The sequence below is a fragment of the Pseudorca crassidens genome, chromosome 19 (assembly GCF_039906515.1).
Source record: "Pseudorca crassidens isolate mPseCra1 chromosome 19, mPseCra1.hap1, whole genome shotgun sequence".
NCBI classification, from domain to species: domain Eukaryota; kingdom Metazoa; phylum Chordata; class Mammalia; order Artiodactyla; family Delphinidae; genus Pseudorca; species Pseudorca crassidens.
Window position 1 is genome coordinate 19,610,399 of NC_090314.1, and position 14,519 is coordinate 19,624,917.

General features: G+C 43.6%; 1 protein-coding gene across 10 annotated transcripts in view; it reads left to right on the forward strand.

Annotated features, from left to right (window-relative positions):
* Positions 1–14,519, forward strand: part of NF1 (neurofibromin 1) — a 275,690-nt gene that overhangs the window by 17,838 nt on the left and 243,333 nt on the right. For 5 of the 10 annotated variants that reach the window (XR_010937319.1, XM_067714871.1, XM_067714874.1 and 2 more), the window contains exon 1: positions 7,301–7,721. The exons of 1 other annotated variant lie outside the window; for it this stretch is intronic. Coding sequence is in view for 8 of the 9 variants with exons in the window: in XM_067714871.1 (XP_067570972.1) it covers positions 7,662–7,721 (60 nt within the window). In the remaining variant the exon portion in view is untranslated. Of the gene's footprint in view, positions 1–7,295; positions 7,722–14,519 lie in introns of those variants that run through there. 4 more of the 10 variants (XM_067714875.1, XM_067714873.1, XM_067714872.1 and 1 more) reach the window with 2 other exon arrangements.

Here is a 14,519-nt window from a genome sequence, read left to right on the forward strand (position 1 = left end):
GGACTGGGTTGGCCAGGGAACGTTCAGCCGTGGGGGCATAAGATAGGCTTCCCCCTCCCCCTCCAACTTTATTGAGGTATAATTGACGAATAAAATTGCAATCTATTTAAAGTATATAATGTGATAATTTGCAATACTTATACATTGTGAAATGATCACCACAATCAAGTTAATTAACTCATCCATCAACTCACCATTTTTTGTCTTTTTTGTTTTTGTTTTTGGTGAGAATGCTTAAGATCTACTCTCTTAGTAATTTCAAATACACAATACAGTATTATTAATGACAGTCACCATGCTGTACATTAGATCCTCAGAACATATTCATCTTATAACTGAAAGTTTGTGCCCTTTGACCACCATCTCCCCTCTTCCCCCACTCCCCAGCCCCTGGCAACCATCAGTTTACTCTCTATTTCTATGAGTTTGACGTTTTCTTTTAGATTCCACATGTAAGTGATACCATACAGTATTTGTCTTTCTCTGTCTGGCTCAGGTGGGTTTGAAAGGGTAAACAGAAGAAAAATTATTTCAGGCCCAGATAAAACGAGTGAAGGCATAATAGAGTCAATTTCTATCTCTCATTTCCCTTTGTGGGCTCTTCCCCAGCCCCTGCTGTTCCTATTACAGTGTTTAAATAGTTCTAATGATACAACTGCTACTCCTGATGTCATATTTATTGATCAATAAATAACTCAAAAAAGTCCTAGGCTTCACATGGCCCAGTTTTGGAGTGGTATTGTATTCAGAAAAAGAATCCAGAAACCAAAAGTGAAAGGTAATTCCTATGTACTTTCTTCAATTTACAACTCAAAGTAACACTTGAGAAAGTCACTCTCGGTCAATTCCCCTGGTCTCCAATCAGCAGCTGCTAAGCCCTCTCTCTTTCCATTTCTTTCTTTTTTTTTTTTTGTAAATTAATTAATTAATTTATATTTGGCTGCGTTGGGTCTTGGTTGCTGCACGTGGGCTTTCTCTAGTTGCTGCGAGCCGGGGCTGCTCTTCGTTGCGGCGCGCGGGCTTCTCATTGCGGTGGCTTCTCTTGTTGCGGAGCATGGGCCCTAGGTGCGGGGGCTCAGTAGTCATGGCGCACGGACTTAGTTGCTCCGCAGCATGTGGGATCTTCCCGGACCAGGGCTCGAACCCGTGTCCCCTGCATTGGCAGGTGGATTGTTAACCACTGCACCACCAGGGAAGCCCCTCTTTCCATTTCTTAATACCCACTGGTGTCAGTTGGGGTTGCATTCAGCTGCATGTAATGACACCTGTATGCACCTGTGTAACTAAATGGAGGTTTTATTTTCCGTGTGTAACCAGAATTCCAGGGGTAGGCAGTTCAGGGCTGGTATCACTGCTTGAGGAAGTGTCCGGGACCACAGTTCCCTTTAGTTTTCATCTTTTGCAAAGTGGTTGCTTCACCTCAAGGCTTTGAATCTGTGTTCTCAGCAGGAAGAAGGAGAGGAATGAAAAGCAAATGACAAAAGCTTCATGCATGCCAGCTGAGTCTGTCTTCTTATTTTTCTTTTTTCTTTAAATTCAGGAAAATAATAGTTTTTTAGAAACTCCACCCCTTGGAGTTCTGCTTATATCTCATTGGGAGTATTGGGTCAATTGGCTATCTATAGCAGAAAGAGAGTCTGGAAAGGTAAGGATTTTTGTTTGTTTGTTTTTTTAAAGTAGGCACATTGTCCCCTAAGAACAAAAATGGGGGAGAAAGGAAAGAATGATGGTTAGGCAGCTGGCGGTGTGTGCTGTATTTCTCTCCACCGAAATGCTCCCTGAACCTCTGCTAACACACAGGTACACATATAAACTCCCCTCTCATCACCCCCTCTCTTTCCACTACTATTCTCTTCTTTCTTTCAGGAGTCAAACTGGATCTTTGTTATTCCAGCTTTTTGGGGGCTCCTCTCCTCAACTGGGAAATACCTACTGGATGACAGGCACTGTGCCAAGCCCTTTATAAGTATTATTTAACTCTCATTACAGCCTACAAAGCAGGTACTTTTATTATCATCCCATGTATAGATGTGGAAAGTGACGCTTAGAGAGATGAATTAACTTGCCAAGGTCACGTAGTTAGTAAGAGAGTAAGAGGTAGTGCTGTCATTTGAACTCTGATGTCTCAGGTAGAAACTGACTTGAGTTTTAAAAGGTGTACACAAAATTGGGGCAGCCACTATGCAAAACAGTAGGTAGGTGCCTTAAAAAGCTAAAAATAGAGGTACCATGTGATCCAGCAATCCCACTCTTGGGCATATACATGGAAAAGATGAAAACTCTAATTTGAGTGTTCATAGCAGCATTATTTACAATAGCCAAGATATGGAAGCAACCTAAATGTCCATTGACAGATGAATGGATAAAGAAGATGTGGTATATATAAATAAACACACACACACACACACACACACCACACACACACACGGAATACTACTAAGCCATGAAAAAGAATGAAATATTGCCATTTGCAGCAACATGGATGGACCTAGAGAATGTCATACTAAGTGAAGTAAGTCAGACAAAGACAAATATTATAACCTCTTATACGTGGAATCTAAAAAATAATACAAATGAATCTATTTACAAAACAGAAACAGACTCACAGACATAGAAAACAAATTTAGGGACTTCCCTGGTGGCGCAGTGGTTAAGAATCTGCCTGCCAATGCAGGGGACACGGGTTCGATCCCTGGTGCGGGAAGATCCCACATGCCGTGGAGCAACTAAGCCTGCGTGCCACAACTACTAAGGCTGCACACGTAGAGCCTGTGCTCTGCAACAAGAGAAGCCACCGCAGTGAGAAGCCCGCGCACGGCAACGAACAGTAGCCCCCGCTCGCCTCAACTAGAGAAAGCCCACACACAGCAATGAAGACCCAACGCAACCACACACACACAAAAGAAAAAAGAAAACAAACTTATGGTTACCAAAGGGGAAAGGGCTGGGAGAAGGATAAATTAGGAGTATGGGATTAACAGATACACACCACTATGTAGAAAATAAACAACAGGTATTACTGAATAACACAGGGAACAATATTCAATATCTTGTAATAACCTATAACGGAAAGTAATTTGAAAAAAATATATGTAACTGTATCACCTTTGCTGTATACCTGAAACTAACACAATATTGTAAATCAACTATACTTCAAAAAAAAAAGTGTACACGATGAACCCTGGTTGGCTGCCCATCTCAGTTTCCTTTAGGTACACAGTGTTCTATTAACTATCTCCATAGCTCTCTGTGGGTCATGTCCCCTTGGTTGCCACTCTTAACAATGCCACTTAATTTTGTTGGTTAAGCGCTGCCACTTGGTCTCCATTTCTTCAGGATCCTGTCAGGCCTGTTGTTATCAGGAAGCCTGGCTCTGTAACAGTATCTTCCGTCATCAGCCCAGGCCTGCAGAGAGGAGTGTAGTAGTGAGGTTGATGTCCCTTCCCCTAGTGCATTCCTTGTTGGCTTGTGCTAAGTGGCAGAACGTAGTCAGTTGGTGGGATGTACGCGGTATATCCCTCTAGCCTGCCCACTTCCCTGCGTCTTTTGCTCCCTTCTTCTGTCGTTTTCCATGACAGCTCCAGCCTTTCTGTTTCACCTAAGGTGGACCACTGCTTTCTCCAAGCTTCCTAGAACCATCCCAGCAACCTGTTAGCACTATCTCCTGGATTCCTTGCCAGGATGTAAATACTGTAGAACGGGAATATGCTCATGTCAGTAAATTCTGCTTTGTCTGGTGTTACGCTGTCCTCTTTCCTCCCCAATTCAGCACCCTGGGGACTTGATCCCACACATATACTCCCAGCTTCTGCAAGTGTATATACGTTAGCTAGGTCCTTTAGCTCTTTCCGGTTGCATAGTACCTCTCCTCCTTTGGCAGGTCCAGCAATTCCTCAGTGGGGTTATTTTGTGACTTGGCTTTAGTTATTGGTCTGGTAGGAAATGTACAGGTAGATCCTGAGAGCCTTGCAGGGTAGAGACTTCATTTTCAAGCAGGGGGCAGGGCACTTCTACAAACCCAGCGCTCAGGGTGATGTGGGATTTTAAGGTGTCTCAGTGCCTTTACCCAGATACCCCATCCGAAGTGTCAGGACCCCTCTGCTTCCTGGCTACAGCCCTGATCTTGGCATAGCACACTTCCCAGAGCTGAGAAGTCAACATTTTGGGAGTTCTCCTAAGCTGCTAATTCAGTCCTGGGCCTGATCCCCCGCTTTTTCTGCCTCCTCCCCCTCCCCCACCTCATTTATATGCTGCTAAGGAGGCACTCTAGCTTTCATCCTAAGCCTTTAGTTGGTGATTAATCACCCTCAACTTTGCATTGTCTTTTCCTGAAGCTTAGATTTCCTCCATCGATAGCTATCCAATCCCGTAGTTCTTAAATTGCTATTTCCCCCATATAGGGGTAGGATTCAGTAGAAAGAGAAGCTGGACTAAATGCAGTCACAGCTGAGGCCTCAGCTGACCCCTTGGGAGCTGATCCCTTAAGGGGACTCTGGAGTGGGAAGGGCCCTCCAGGGTGGTCTCACCCTGAGGCTGCATCTCCTGGTCATTTGTGCGAGCTCCCCTGGGCAACGGTGTGACCTGCTCCAGGCAGTTGTTTGAAAGAGGGCGATTCCCGGAAAGGGATTCTGTTGAGCGCTGTTGGCCAGCAACACTTCCAGGGCTGGGGAAATGGGCGCCTCGGTCCTAAGAAGTTGCTTGCTCCTTGGCATGCTGGAGGTGGGAGAGAGAAGAGAATAGAGGGGATGCTCCTCTTGAAGAGCTTGAAGAAAAAGATCGGCAGATTGTTGCCTGACCAAGAAACAGAAGATGAAGGAAAGAGATGCATTTCAAACTGTATCAAACACTAGTAGTTCCCCTAAACCCTCTTGTGCGGGACGGTGCAGAATGGGGGATGTTAGGACACAAAATTCTGTTTTACTCTGAAGGCCATGTCTTCCTACTAGACCAGAGCTAGTCAAACTGGTGCTCCATGGGCTAAGTTCAGATAGCAGATGTATTTTGTTTGGCTGCACAGTGTTTAAAAAACTGCGAATTGGCTGCCACTGTGTAAAAATTGGAAGAGTTTTATATGTAAGTTCAGAGCTCCTGCTTGTCTTGAGTGATGGAAGATCTAGCAACACTGTGTCAACATTCCTGCAGGGCAGGAATTGACTGGAGTTGAGTGACAGCTGCTCCTTTACGTGAGGGGACGTGCTCCATAGTTCACCCGTCTCTATGTGTGAATTTCTGAACTTCTTTGGCATTTTTGTTTAGAATTCCTGCTATAATGTGCATGATATATATAATAGGTGTTTGGGCACTTAATATTGGTTTAGTGGAATTGAATGAATTTGATTGGAGAGGAGGTTTGGAGTGACGTCTAGACCTCCAATTGTAATGAGTGGCTTGGCACTCAGGGGAGGCCCCGGGACAACAAGTGCTGATTAGGATAAATTAATGACATGCTGGCTGGAGCCTGCGTAAAGCAAGATGAGCAGAGGGCAAAGGCCTGAAGTTTGGGTGTCTTACCATAGAGTTAGAGAGGAATGGGGAATTAGGGGAACCAGAGAAGGAGAGGAAAGGGAAGCACAGAGGGACCTTGGCAGTGAAATGTCACTGGAGGCAAGGGAGCCAAGAGTTTGGGCAGTTACGTCCAGTCTAGCAAAAATGAGAGGAATGGACAGGGAAAAAGCCATGCCAACAGGGAAGTAATTAGGGACTTTCAGAAGAAGTATGAGAAAAGGAAAGATAGATTGTGGGTCTGGAAGTTCGGCCCCGAAGTAGAGGCCCTGGGATCGTTCGTGGGCATATGAATGAGAGCCTTTTGGGGGGTCCTAATTGGGGAAGGCATAGATGGACATTGGTTTAATATTCATCCTTTTCTTCAATACTGTCAGCATCATTTCTGACATCATCTAAAAGACATTAGTCAGTATTCATGTTGCATCCTTAAAGAATGGACAAAAGAACCATCCAGACTCTGTCCTCTTGTTCTATTGGAATGAAATATTAATTAACTTAATATGTATTTTGGACAATCACCAGCCGGCAGAGACTGGAAACTTCTCTCACAGATATATCTCTCTGTATAAGTGCTATTGGCTTTGTGGGTTTTCTGTGGTAAAATTAAAATTCTGGTTTTGCTCTACCTTGTCACCCAGTTAGTAACCTGCTGTGTGGCCTCACTGGCTCTTAATTAGTATGTGCTCAGAATGTGTAAACTCACTTTAACATTAGCCTAAGTAAAGTGTATCGAGGAAAATGAAATTAAAAAGAACACATTCCAAAGTTCACGTTAGATATAGATAGATCATCCATTGTTTTGGATGTAAACCTGGAAAACCATCATGACCCAATTCCACACGAAATCATTTCAACTCTGGTATTGGGGGCACAGAAAACGCCTTTGTTTCAGAAGAGCCACAATCTGTCTCTATTGTCTTTGGGGTCAAACCACCTGGGTTTGCATCCTGACTCTGACACCTACCAACCAACTCTATGATTTCAGCCAAGTCACAGAACCTCTTGTGACCCAGACTCATTACATGAGGGTAATGATGCCTATTGGAAAGCCTCGTTGAAAGAGTTAAATGAAAGGATGAATGTGTTGAATTAATAATGTATGCCAAGCCCTTAAAGGCTTTTTGAGGATGGTGAAACTTGAATCTTTCTATTATCAACTAAGCAAAAGTTTTATTAACTCGGGTGCCTATCAGTTCAGCAGAGGAAGTCGACTGGGATTCCGGAGTCTGAGTACTTTGCCATTGGGTCCAGCATTGGGATTTAAGAGAACGTTTAAAAAGAAAAAAATCACCGAATCTCCCTTGGCCTTACTTTTTCCTGTTACTCAGCAGGCTATAGTGGCTACGAAGAACCTGGAAACCTGAGGTTGTGTGCTTTATTTTTTGAGAGAGCTTAAGGCAGAGCATAGCTCCCCAGAAATCAGCGGCAGAGATCTGTGTGCAGGGAGAAATGCTAGCCTCAGGGCGCCCTAACTTCCAACCCGGGGAGCAATCCAAACTCGGAGGCTGGCGGGGGACGGGGAGTCTGAGGTGTTGGTGGGATGGGAGCGGATGCTCCCGGGTCAGCTCAGACTCTCTCCGGCTACCACCAGAGTCCGAGTCGAGGTGAGCCCGGCGGCGTAGAGGGACGCGCGCCTCGGGGCCCGGAGGAGTTAGGTGACGTCACCTCCAGGAGGACTCGCTTTTTCATTAATGAAACCGGCCGGAGCGGGCGCATGCGCCGCAGGCCCCCTTTCCTCTCGCTTCCCCCTCCCCTTTCCCAGCCGCGCTCTCAATCTCGAGCTCGCTCGCTCTCCCTCTCCCCGGGCCGTGGAAAGGATCCCACTTCCGGTGGGGTGTCATGGCGGCGTCTCGGACTGTGATGGCTGTGGGGAGACGGCGCTAGTGGGGAGAGCGACCAAGAGGCCCCCTCCCCTCCCCGAGTCCCCCTCCCCCGTCCCCCTCCCCCCAGCCTCCTCGCCAACGCCCCCTTCCCCTCTCCCCCTCCCGGCCGGGCGCCGGCCACCCATCCCCACCCCCGTGGGAACGTTCGGCGCCTGCACTCCTCAGACCCTCTCTTCGCCTCTCCCCTCACCTCAGCCCCCGCTCCCCGCCCTCTTCCCGGCCCTGGGCGCCGGCCGCCCGGTCCCTCCGCCGCCCCCCGGCCGCGGGGAGGACATGGCCGCGCACAGGCCGGTGGAATGGGTCCAGGCCGTGGTCAGCCGCTTCGACGAGCAGGTAACGGGCCCTTGGCCGGCGGGAGGTGGGGACGGAGCGGGGGTGGGGACGGAGTGGGTGAGGGGAGGAAGGAGCGGCCGCCTCCCCCGCGGCCGCCTCCCCCGCGGCCGCCTCGGGCTCTAGAGGAAAGACTGGGGGGATAATTGGGGGTGGCCTAGGGGGGAGGTGCGGCAAGGAAGGGACAGCTGGTGGCTCGAGCTCCCCTTCCCTCCTAAGTCGGGGGTGGGGCCTTTTCCCTGACCACCCCTCCGACCCTCCATCCCCTTTATCCTAGTCCTTCCGCTTGCTAATAGGGATGAGTGACCTGGGGACGCTTCCAGGGGCTCTCCATGTGGATTTAATCATCCCCCCCTTACTATTTTTTTGTGAACGGAGGTGGGTAACATTTAGGGGTTTCCTCTTCCCTCAGTGGATCTCCTAACTGGGGGTGAGTAACTGAAGGAACCCCCAAGGCCCGTCTTCTGTACCCCCAATGGGAGAACGATAACGTCCCGCCCCTCCCCCAGTTTCTTCAGCTTCCTCTCTTGGAGGGGGAAGAGTGGAAGAAAGCAGGGAAAGCACAGGTTTTGTTACTTTCTGCTCCGTCGTCTCAGCCCGCCCCGAGAGCTCCGAGTGCACACACTCTGCACGTCTTTTTGATGCCCCACACGGGCGTCCCCCCATACCCTGATAAGACAAGACTGGCTTTTACATTGCCGTTTGCAGTGGAAACCATGGTTCTGGTTCCCTCCTGCTTCTGAAATATTTTTCTTTTTTTTTTTCCCCTTCCTTGGTAGTTGCAGTTTCCCCCTTTATTTTCTGCCAGAGATCTGAGAATGTGAATGTTGCTTTCTATAGTGGGAATCTTGGGGATTAAGGGGAGAAGAGTGAAAGGAAAGTGGGAAACTGCATCTGAGCCACTGACAACAGAGAGCAAAGACAGCTGGGAAGTGGTCCTGAAGCCGTTAATTCTGCTAGTGTTTTGTTGTTTTTTTAAACTCTCACCTCTTAGCTGACAAGAGAACTTTCATTGAGAATATTTGAGATGGAAAAAAAAGTTTCATAGCTTGGAGAGGTGCCTTTTTATTCCCTGAGCTTCAACTCTAAATCCTGGGGCTGATCTGAATGAATGCACCCGGAGCCTTTTGTCAGTAGGATTTAGTTTAACTTTGTGTTGCTTAGGTAGTTGGGGATCGTTTAAAGGGATGCTTTTTGCAGCTGCAGTTCTACCATGGGCTTCCTGTGATGGGGGAACTGTTTGAGATTGAGTCAATCTATTTTGTTTACTGGATATAATCATAAAACTGATTATGGGAGCTGAATGGGGGGAGGGCTCCACTTTTATTTGATCCATAAACATTTTCTTATGGGACTCATAGTGTTTCTGACCTATATCTGAAAGATATTTGGGAATAGGCAGAGGAATTGAGAAGAAATTTGAGAAGAAACTACTTAGATAAAATAGAATTATTAAGCTGTCAGAGACTTCAAGTTCTTTCACACATCCTTATGCTTCCAGACCAAAAAGTATGTAAACGACTGTGCTACTAATCTGTTTGAGGAAGTGAAATGTTACTGCATATATTGGATTGTATTATTGATAGAGCCTTAGATTTAAAACTTGAAAGAAAAGACTTTCTCTGTGTAATTTTAAAAAAGGATTTAAAAGACCCACAGAACCCCAAAGCTGATCTGTGTGGACAGTTTAATCTGGGTGCGGGAATTTGATAGATTCACACCACGACTGTAGTTTCCAGGTTTTTTTTAGTTAAAAATATTTTCCAGTTTTTAAACTTTATTTCTTCACTTCTTACCTGTTGATCTTTAGGCTTATCTGCCACATATGACAAACATAGTTTTCTATATTTTACAAGAGGAATGATTTTGATTATATGCCCAGTAATGCAAGTAAATTTTTCCTTCTTTTTGTCCCCAGAGTTAAAAGACCTTAGGCTTTGTTGTTTGCTTTGTTATGAATATTGTGGAATCAAACTCACCACCATCTGTTAAAAAGTAAGGATGTAAGAATTTTAAACAGAAGCATTAAAAAAATATATTCCTTAGGTTGTAATTAAGAGAAAGATCCATAGGACAAATTATTCCTCACATTTTTCTCTTACAAGGTTAAAGCCCACTGACTTGGAGATGTAAAAGTATAAGAGTTTCGGTGTTTAACATAAGGCATTTATATACATTAACTTATTATAGGAGTAATAAACGTTTAATTCAAATTAGAGTTTACCTTGAGATTGGGAAGCAAGAAAACTAAGGCTCAGAGTGGTTAAATGACTTTCCAAGGTCACATAGCAGACCTAATAATAAGAGCCTCAGTATGAAAAGCATTGAATGCTGGACAATCAGGAATATTTTTTCTGATAAGTATCCCATAGGATTTGTTTTAATAATCCAAAAGTATAGTTAGGAGAGAAGAATTTACCTTTTTATTTAGGGGAGAAAACAACCTGCATGTAGTGAGAGATATTTGTATGAGAGTCTTAAGCATTTCAACTATGTCTAAAAGTTTTAAATTTTGGATATATTGACTGTAATTTGTTTCACTGGGTCCAGGGGTAGGTGGGCTGCGTCCTTTTATTATAGCTAAGGCATGTGTTGAGGCAGAGATCATGTGCAGGTCTAAAGATGGCAGCTCTGTTTATGATTGAATTGATGTTTTGGTTGGACTTCTAATATTTGTGGTGATTAAAGTAGAAATGCATTACTAGCCGCTGTTGATTATGTGTTGTACTCTGATGGGTATTGCTCAGCAGCTTGGTGCAGTAGACCCAGTTTAAGCAAGTGGTAGTGTTCCATCTTGACATTTTGAGCTCAAGTCCTTGTTTCCAAGTGGGTAAAGTAAAATTCCTGTAACCTGCTGGTATTGCAACTAAACCTAATATTTATGGCCTAAGTTGAACAATTCTTAACAATTTGAAAGTAAGTACTGGACTTCCCTGGCAGTCCAGTGGTTAAGACTCCCGTACTTCCACTGCAGGTCATGCGGGTTTGATCCCTGGTCAGGGAAGATCCCGCATGCACAAACAAACAAACAAAAAGTAAGTACTTTCTTGATTAGGGATGGGAGTTGTGAAGGTGGGCAGCTAGAAAGCTGAATGGATAAGTTATATCTTCTGCTTCTTCTTAACCTGCCTTTATGGTGCTGAGTGGTAAGTTTCTAAATTGAAATTGGCAAATTTTAGGTGTGCAGCTTTAATTTGTGGCTCATTATCCAGGTTGCTTACAATGAGAGGGAGAACCTTCTTACATGCCTCACCTAGCTCCATACGCCCCACCAGTCTCTGTAGGACTTTGTTCCTGGAAAGGAGTATAGGAAAACTGGTCATAGGAAGGTTTTTGTTTTAAGAAATTGAGAGAAGATATCACCAAATGATTTGCTTAAGTTCACTTAAGCACTTACATTTTCCATATCTGGTCAAGTAAAAATGGTATATAAAAAGCCAAAAAATAACATTTTAAAGAACATATTAGAGAGTAAACCCTGATTTTTTATTTTTAATAGTAGCATATTTGTTGTTGTAAATTGAACGCTAATCGGAATGTCGTTCGAATATGTGGTAGAAAATTCACGTTATAAAATGATTGGCAAGTGTCTTTGAAGTTACAAGCTACATGTTAGTTGGCCAGATACATTTGTAAAACTTTGAAGTCATTTTGGATTTAAAAAAAATCTCCTTAGCTTTGTTCTTAAAGCTTGTTCTGCGTTTGTAAGGCCTTATAAGTAGTTGAAAATGAATATTCTTTTGACAAGGGCTGTGTTATGGTGAGTGAGAAAAATTGCTTATTCTTTATTCTGGAACTCATCTTTTAAAAACAATTTCCAACTGGTCCTCAATTAGTTCTCTGTGTTCCCTCACTCCCCCCACCTTATCTAGCATCTAATTCAGTCTTTCTTTATGTGAGCGCCTTCCTTTTCACCTTCAAACTTAGATTTTTTTTCTTTTAAACATTTACTTGGTCCTGTAGCTTTCTGTGTACAGATCAGTCGTCTTCTTCCTTTGTTGCCAGATACCTGCTGCCTCTACTGTTTATCCACCTGTATCCTTCAGAACTCTCTGAAAACTAGCTTTTGCCTCTTCTTTCCTTCTGGATTGCTTCTTTCCAGAAAGTGATTTCTTCTGGCAAAACAGTGGTTTTCTGATCAACTGTAATGCCTCTGTGGTGTTCCGTTACCCCTGGAAATCAGTCTCCTCGAATTCCCAAGACACAATACTGTCTTGTATGTACGCTTGCAGATCCTTATATGTTGATGTTCTCATCAATCCTTGTGCTTTCTCTATCATACCATGCTGCCCATTGTTGAACTGCGGTTCCTAAATGAGGGTCTGAGTTTTGTTCTGCTATTTACAGCCTCAGTCTTTATGCTAGCCATTAGATCTCTGTGGATCCTAGATTTCCTCATCTGTTGGAATTGACTAGAAAATCTGTACGATTTCTTTCCAGTTTAAATATTCGATGATTTTAATACTTTAACAGCATCTACCTATGCCGCAACAGTCTATCGGGAGCTGACCCCACTTAATTTACCTAACGTTTTCTCATTATGCCTCAGTGTGCACCTGTGTTCCAGGCAAGCTGGCTTAGTCTCTTCTGTGTATGTCAAGCTTATTCCTGCTTCTCAGCCTTTGTTTACACCAGCCCCTGCCTAAATGCTTTAATTCCGCCTTTATCTTTTTTTTTAATTCCTGTCCACACTTAAATGGGCAGCTCAAGCTTCATTTTTCCCACGAAGTCTTTTTAGACTAAACTCACTGCAGCCTCACTTCTTGGTGTGCTTGTCACCTGGGGTTCTACAGAACCCCCCTTTAACATGTCTCCCTTTGGGAGGGTAGGTTGAACATAGTTTAGCATTGTTTTCTTTTATCTTTTTATCAGATAGAGTATAAACTTTCTTAAAAGCAAGAAGCCATGGTTAGAATTCCCCTAATAGTCACCCCAGGGTCCAGCACAGTTAGAAGCACACAGTGAGTCATTGATGGAATGTTTTTCATATGATTCCTGGTTCAAAGGTAGACTGGCTAAAAAGAGTGGTAATTTTGGCTTTGTTTTAAATGTAAATAACTGAATTTTAATTTAGTGTTTATGGTAGCCTCGGTCTTATTAAGTTAAGTGATATTTTAAGTAGGAATAGGTTTTTAAGAAAAGAGAGCTTTAAGGAGGAACTTGTATATATTTATATTTCCTCCAACAGAGCTAACATTTTTAAATCAAGTTTCAGATCCAATTAACTACCTTTGTGATCTTGAATTTGTCATTTACTTTTAGTGGCAAGTCTCTACATAAGGAAATTTTTTGCAGTGGTCTGATAGGATAATGAATGTGAAACACTTTGAAAAGACTAAAATTATTCAGATGTAAAACTGATACATTTTCTTCACTGCTGACTGATTATTATGTTTTCACTAAATAAAGGAGATTGACTAGTCTCTGGATATGCCCCTGTATGTACCTTGGCCAATATATACCTTACTTTAGCATTCACTGCGAATACTTAGGGTACTGAGAGGGTCCTTAGGATGACTATAATCGATCTGTTTTCTTGTTTATCATCTAATTTGTGGCATACATAATATACAGCTCTTCAAGTTTGGGAAGTGTAATAGAAAAATGTCATAAGGTGTGTGTGACTTGGGCCAGCAATATTGTTATATTAGATTTTAAATATTTCTACAGTTTTTGACATTTTTGACCAATAGGAAATTAGAATCTTAAATTTTTTTTTTTTTTTTTGTGGTACGCGGGCCTCTCACTGTTGTGGCCTCTCCTGTTGCGGAGCACAGGCTCCAGACGCGCAGGCTCAGCGGCCATGGCTCACAGGCCTAGCCGCTCCGCGGCATGTGGGATCTTCCCGGACCGGGGCACGAACCCGTGTCCCCTGCATCGGCAGGCGGACTCTCAACCACCGCGCCACCAGGGAAGCCCCCCTTTTTTTTTTTTTTTTGGATGTAATTAGCATGGAGAATTTTGTCCTTAAAGAAAAGGTTAGAGATATACTATAATAGTAAGCATGCCTTAGTTTTGCATCTTTGTTCTCTAAATTACTCAGACTGCTGTGGGGCATTTTTGTTTTATTTTCATATTTGTTGTTATGGTGTTCCATATAGACTCTCTGTTGTTGCATTATAACAACATACTTTTCAGGGTGAGCAGTGTATTAAAAATGTGTTTTGCACATGTGTTCACTAGGCCTCAGTCTACTCTTCATTGAGGGTTTTGTGTGTGTCTGTATGTATATAAGACAAGGGATGGGAGTTATAGGAAGGCTCATTTTTTAAAGGAAGTTTAAGGAGAATGTTCTATAGAAGAAGTAGAAGGGGAGATTTGTGGTCAGCTTAAACTGTTAAAAGGCTTAGAATCAATACTGAAGTAGAATATGGGCATCTTAAGCCCTTTGCTGAGGATTGACTTGGATTTATGAAAAGCATTGGCTTATTCCGTCTGACATCTTTTAGAATACCCCATTTTCTTGGGTGTGGAGAGGGAGGGATGAGACAAAGTCTGTTTTGACCTTGAAGAATAGAAAAGTTAAGGTGTTTTTACATTGTGGTGGCTGTGAATTAAGTTCAAGGTTTCAGCAATTTGTAAATTTCTGTTTCATACTGTGTGGTAGCGCCTTCAGGAAAACAGAGCACACTCAGAGGTTGTGCTGAAGAAAATTTTAATGTTGTAGAATATAAATAACTGGAATTGATAGTGCCTCCAATAAACTCTCTCCAGGTGCCTGCTGTCGGTGGCATATTTGACCACTTCAAATGTTACACGCCTGAGATGTGTAGTTACCTTCTTTGGTTCTCTGAGTGGCTT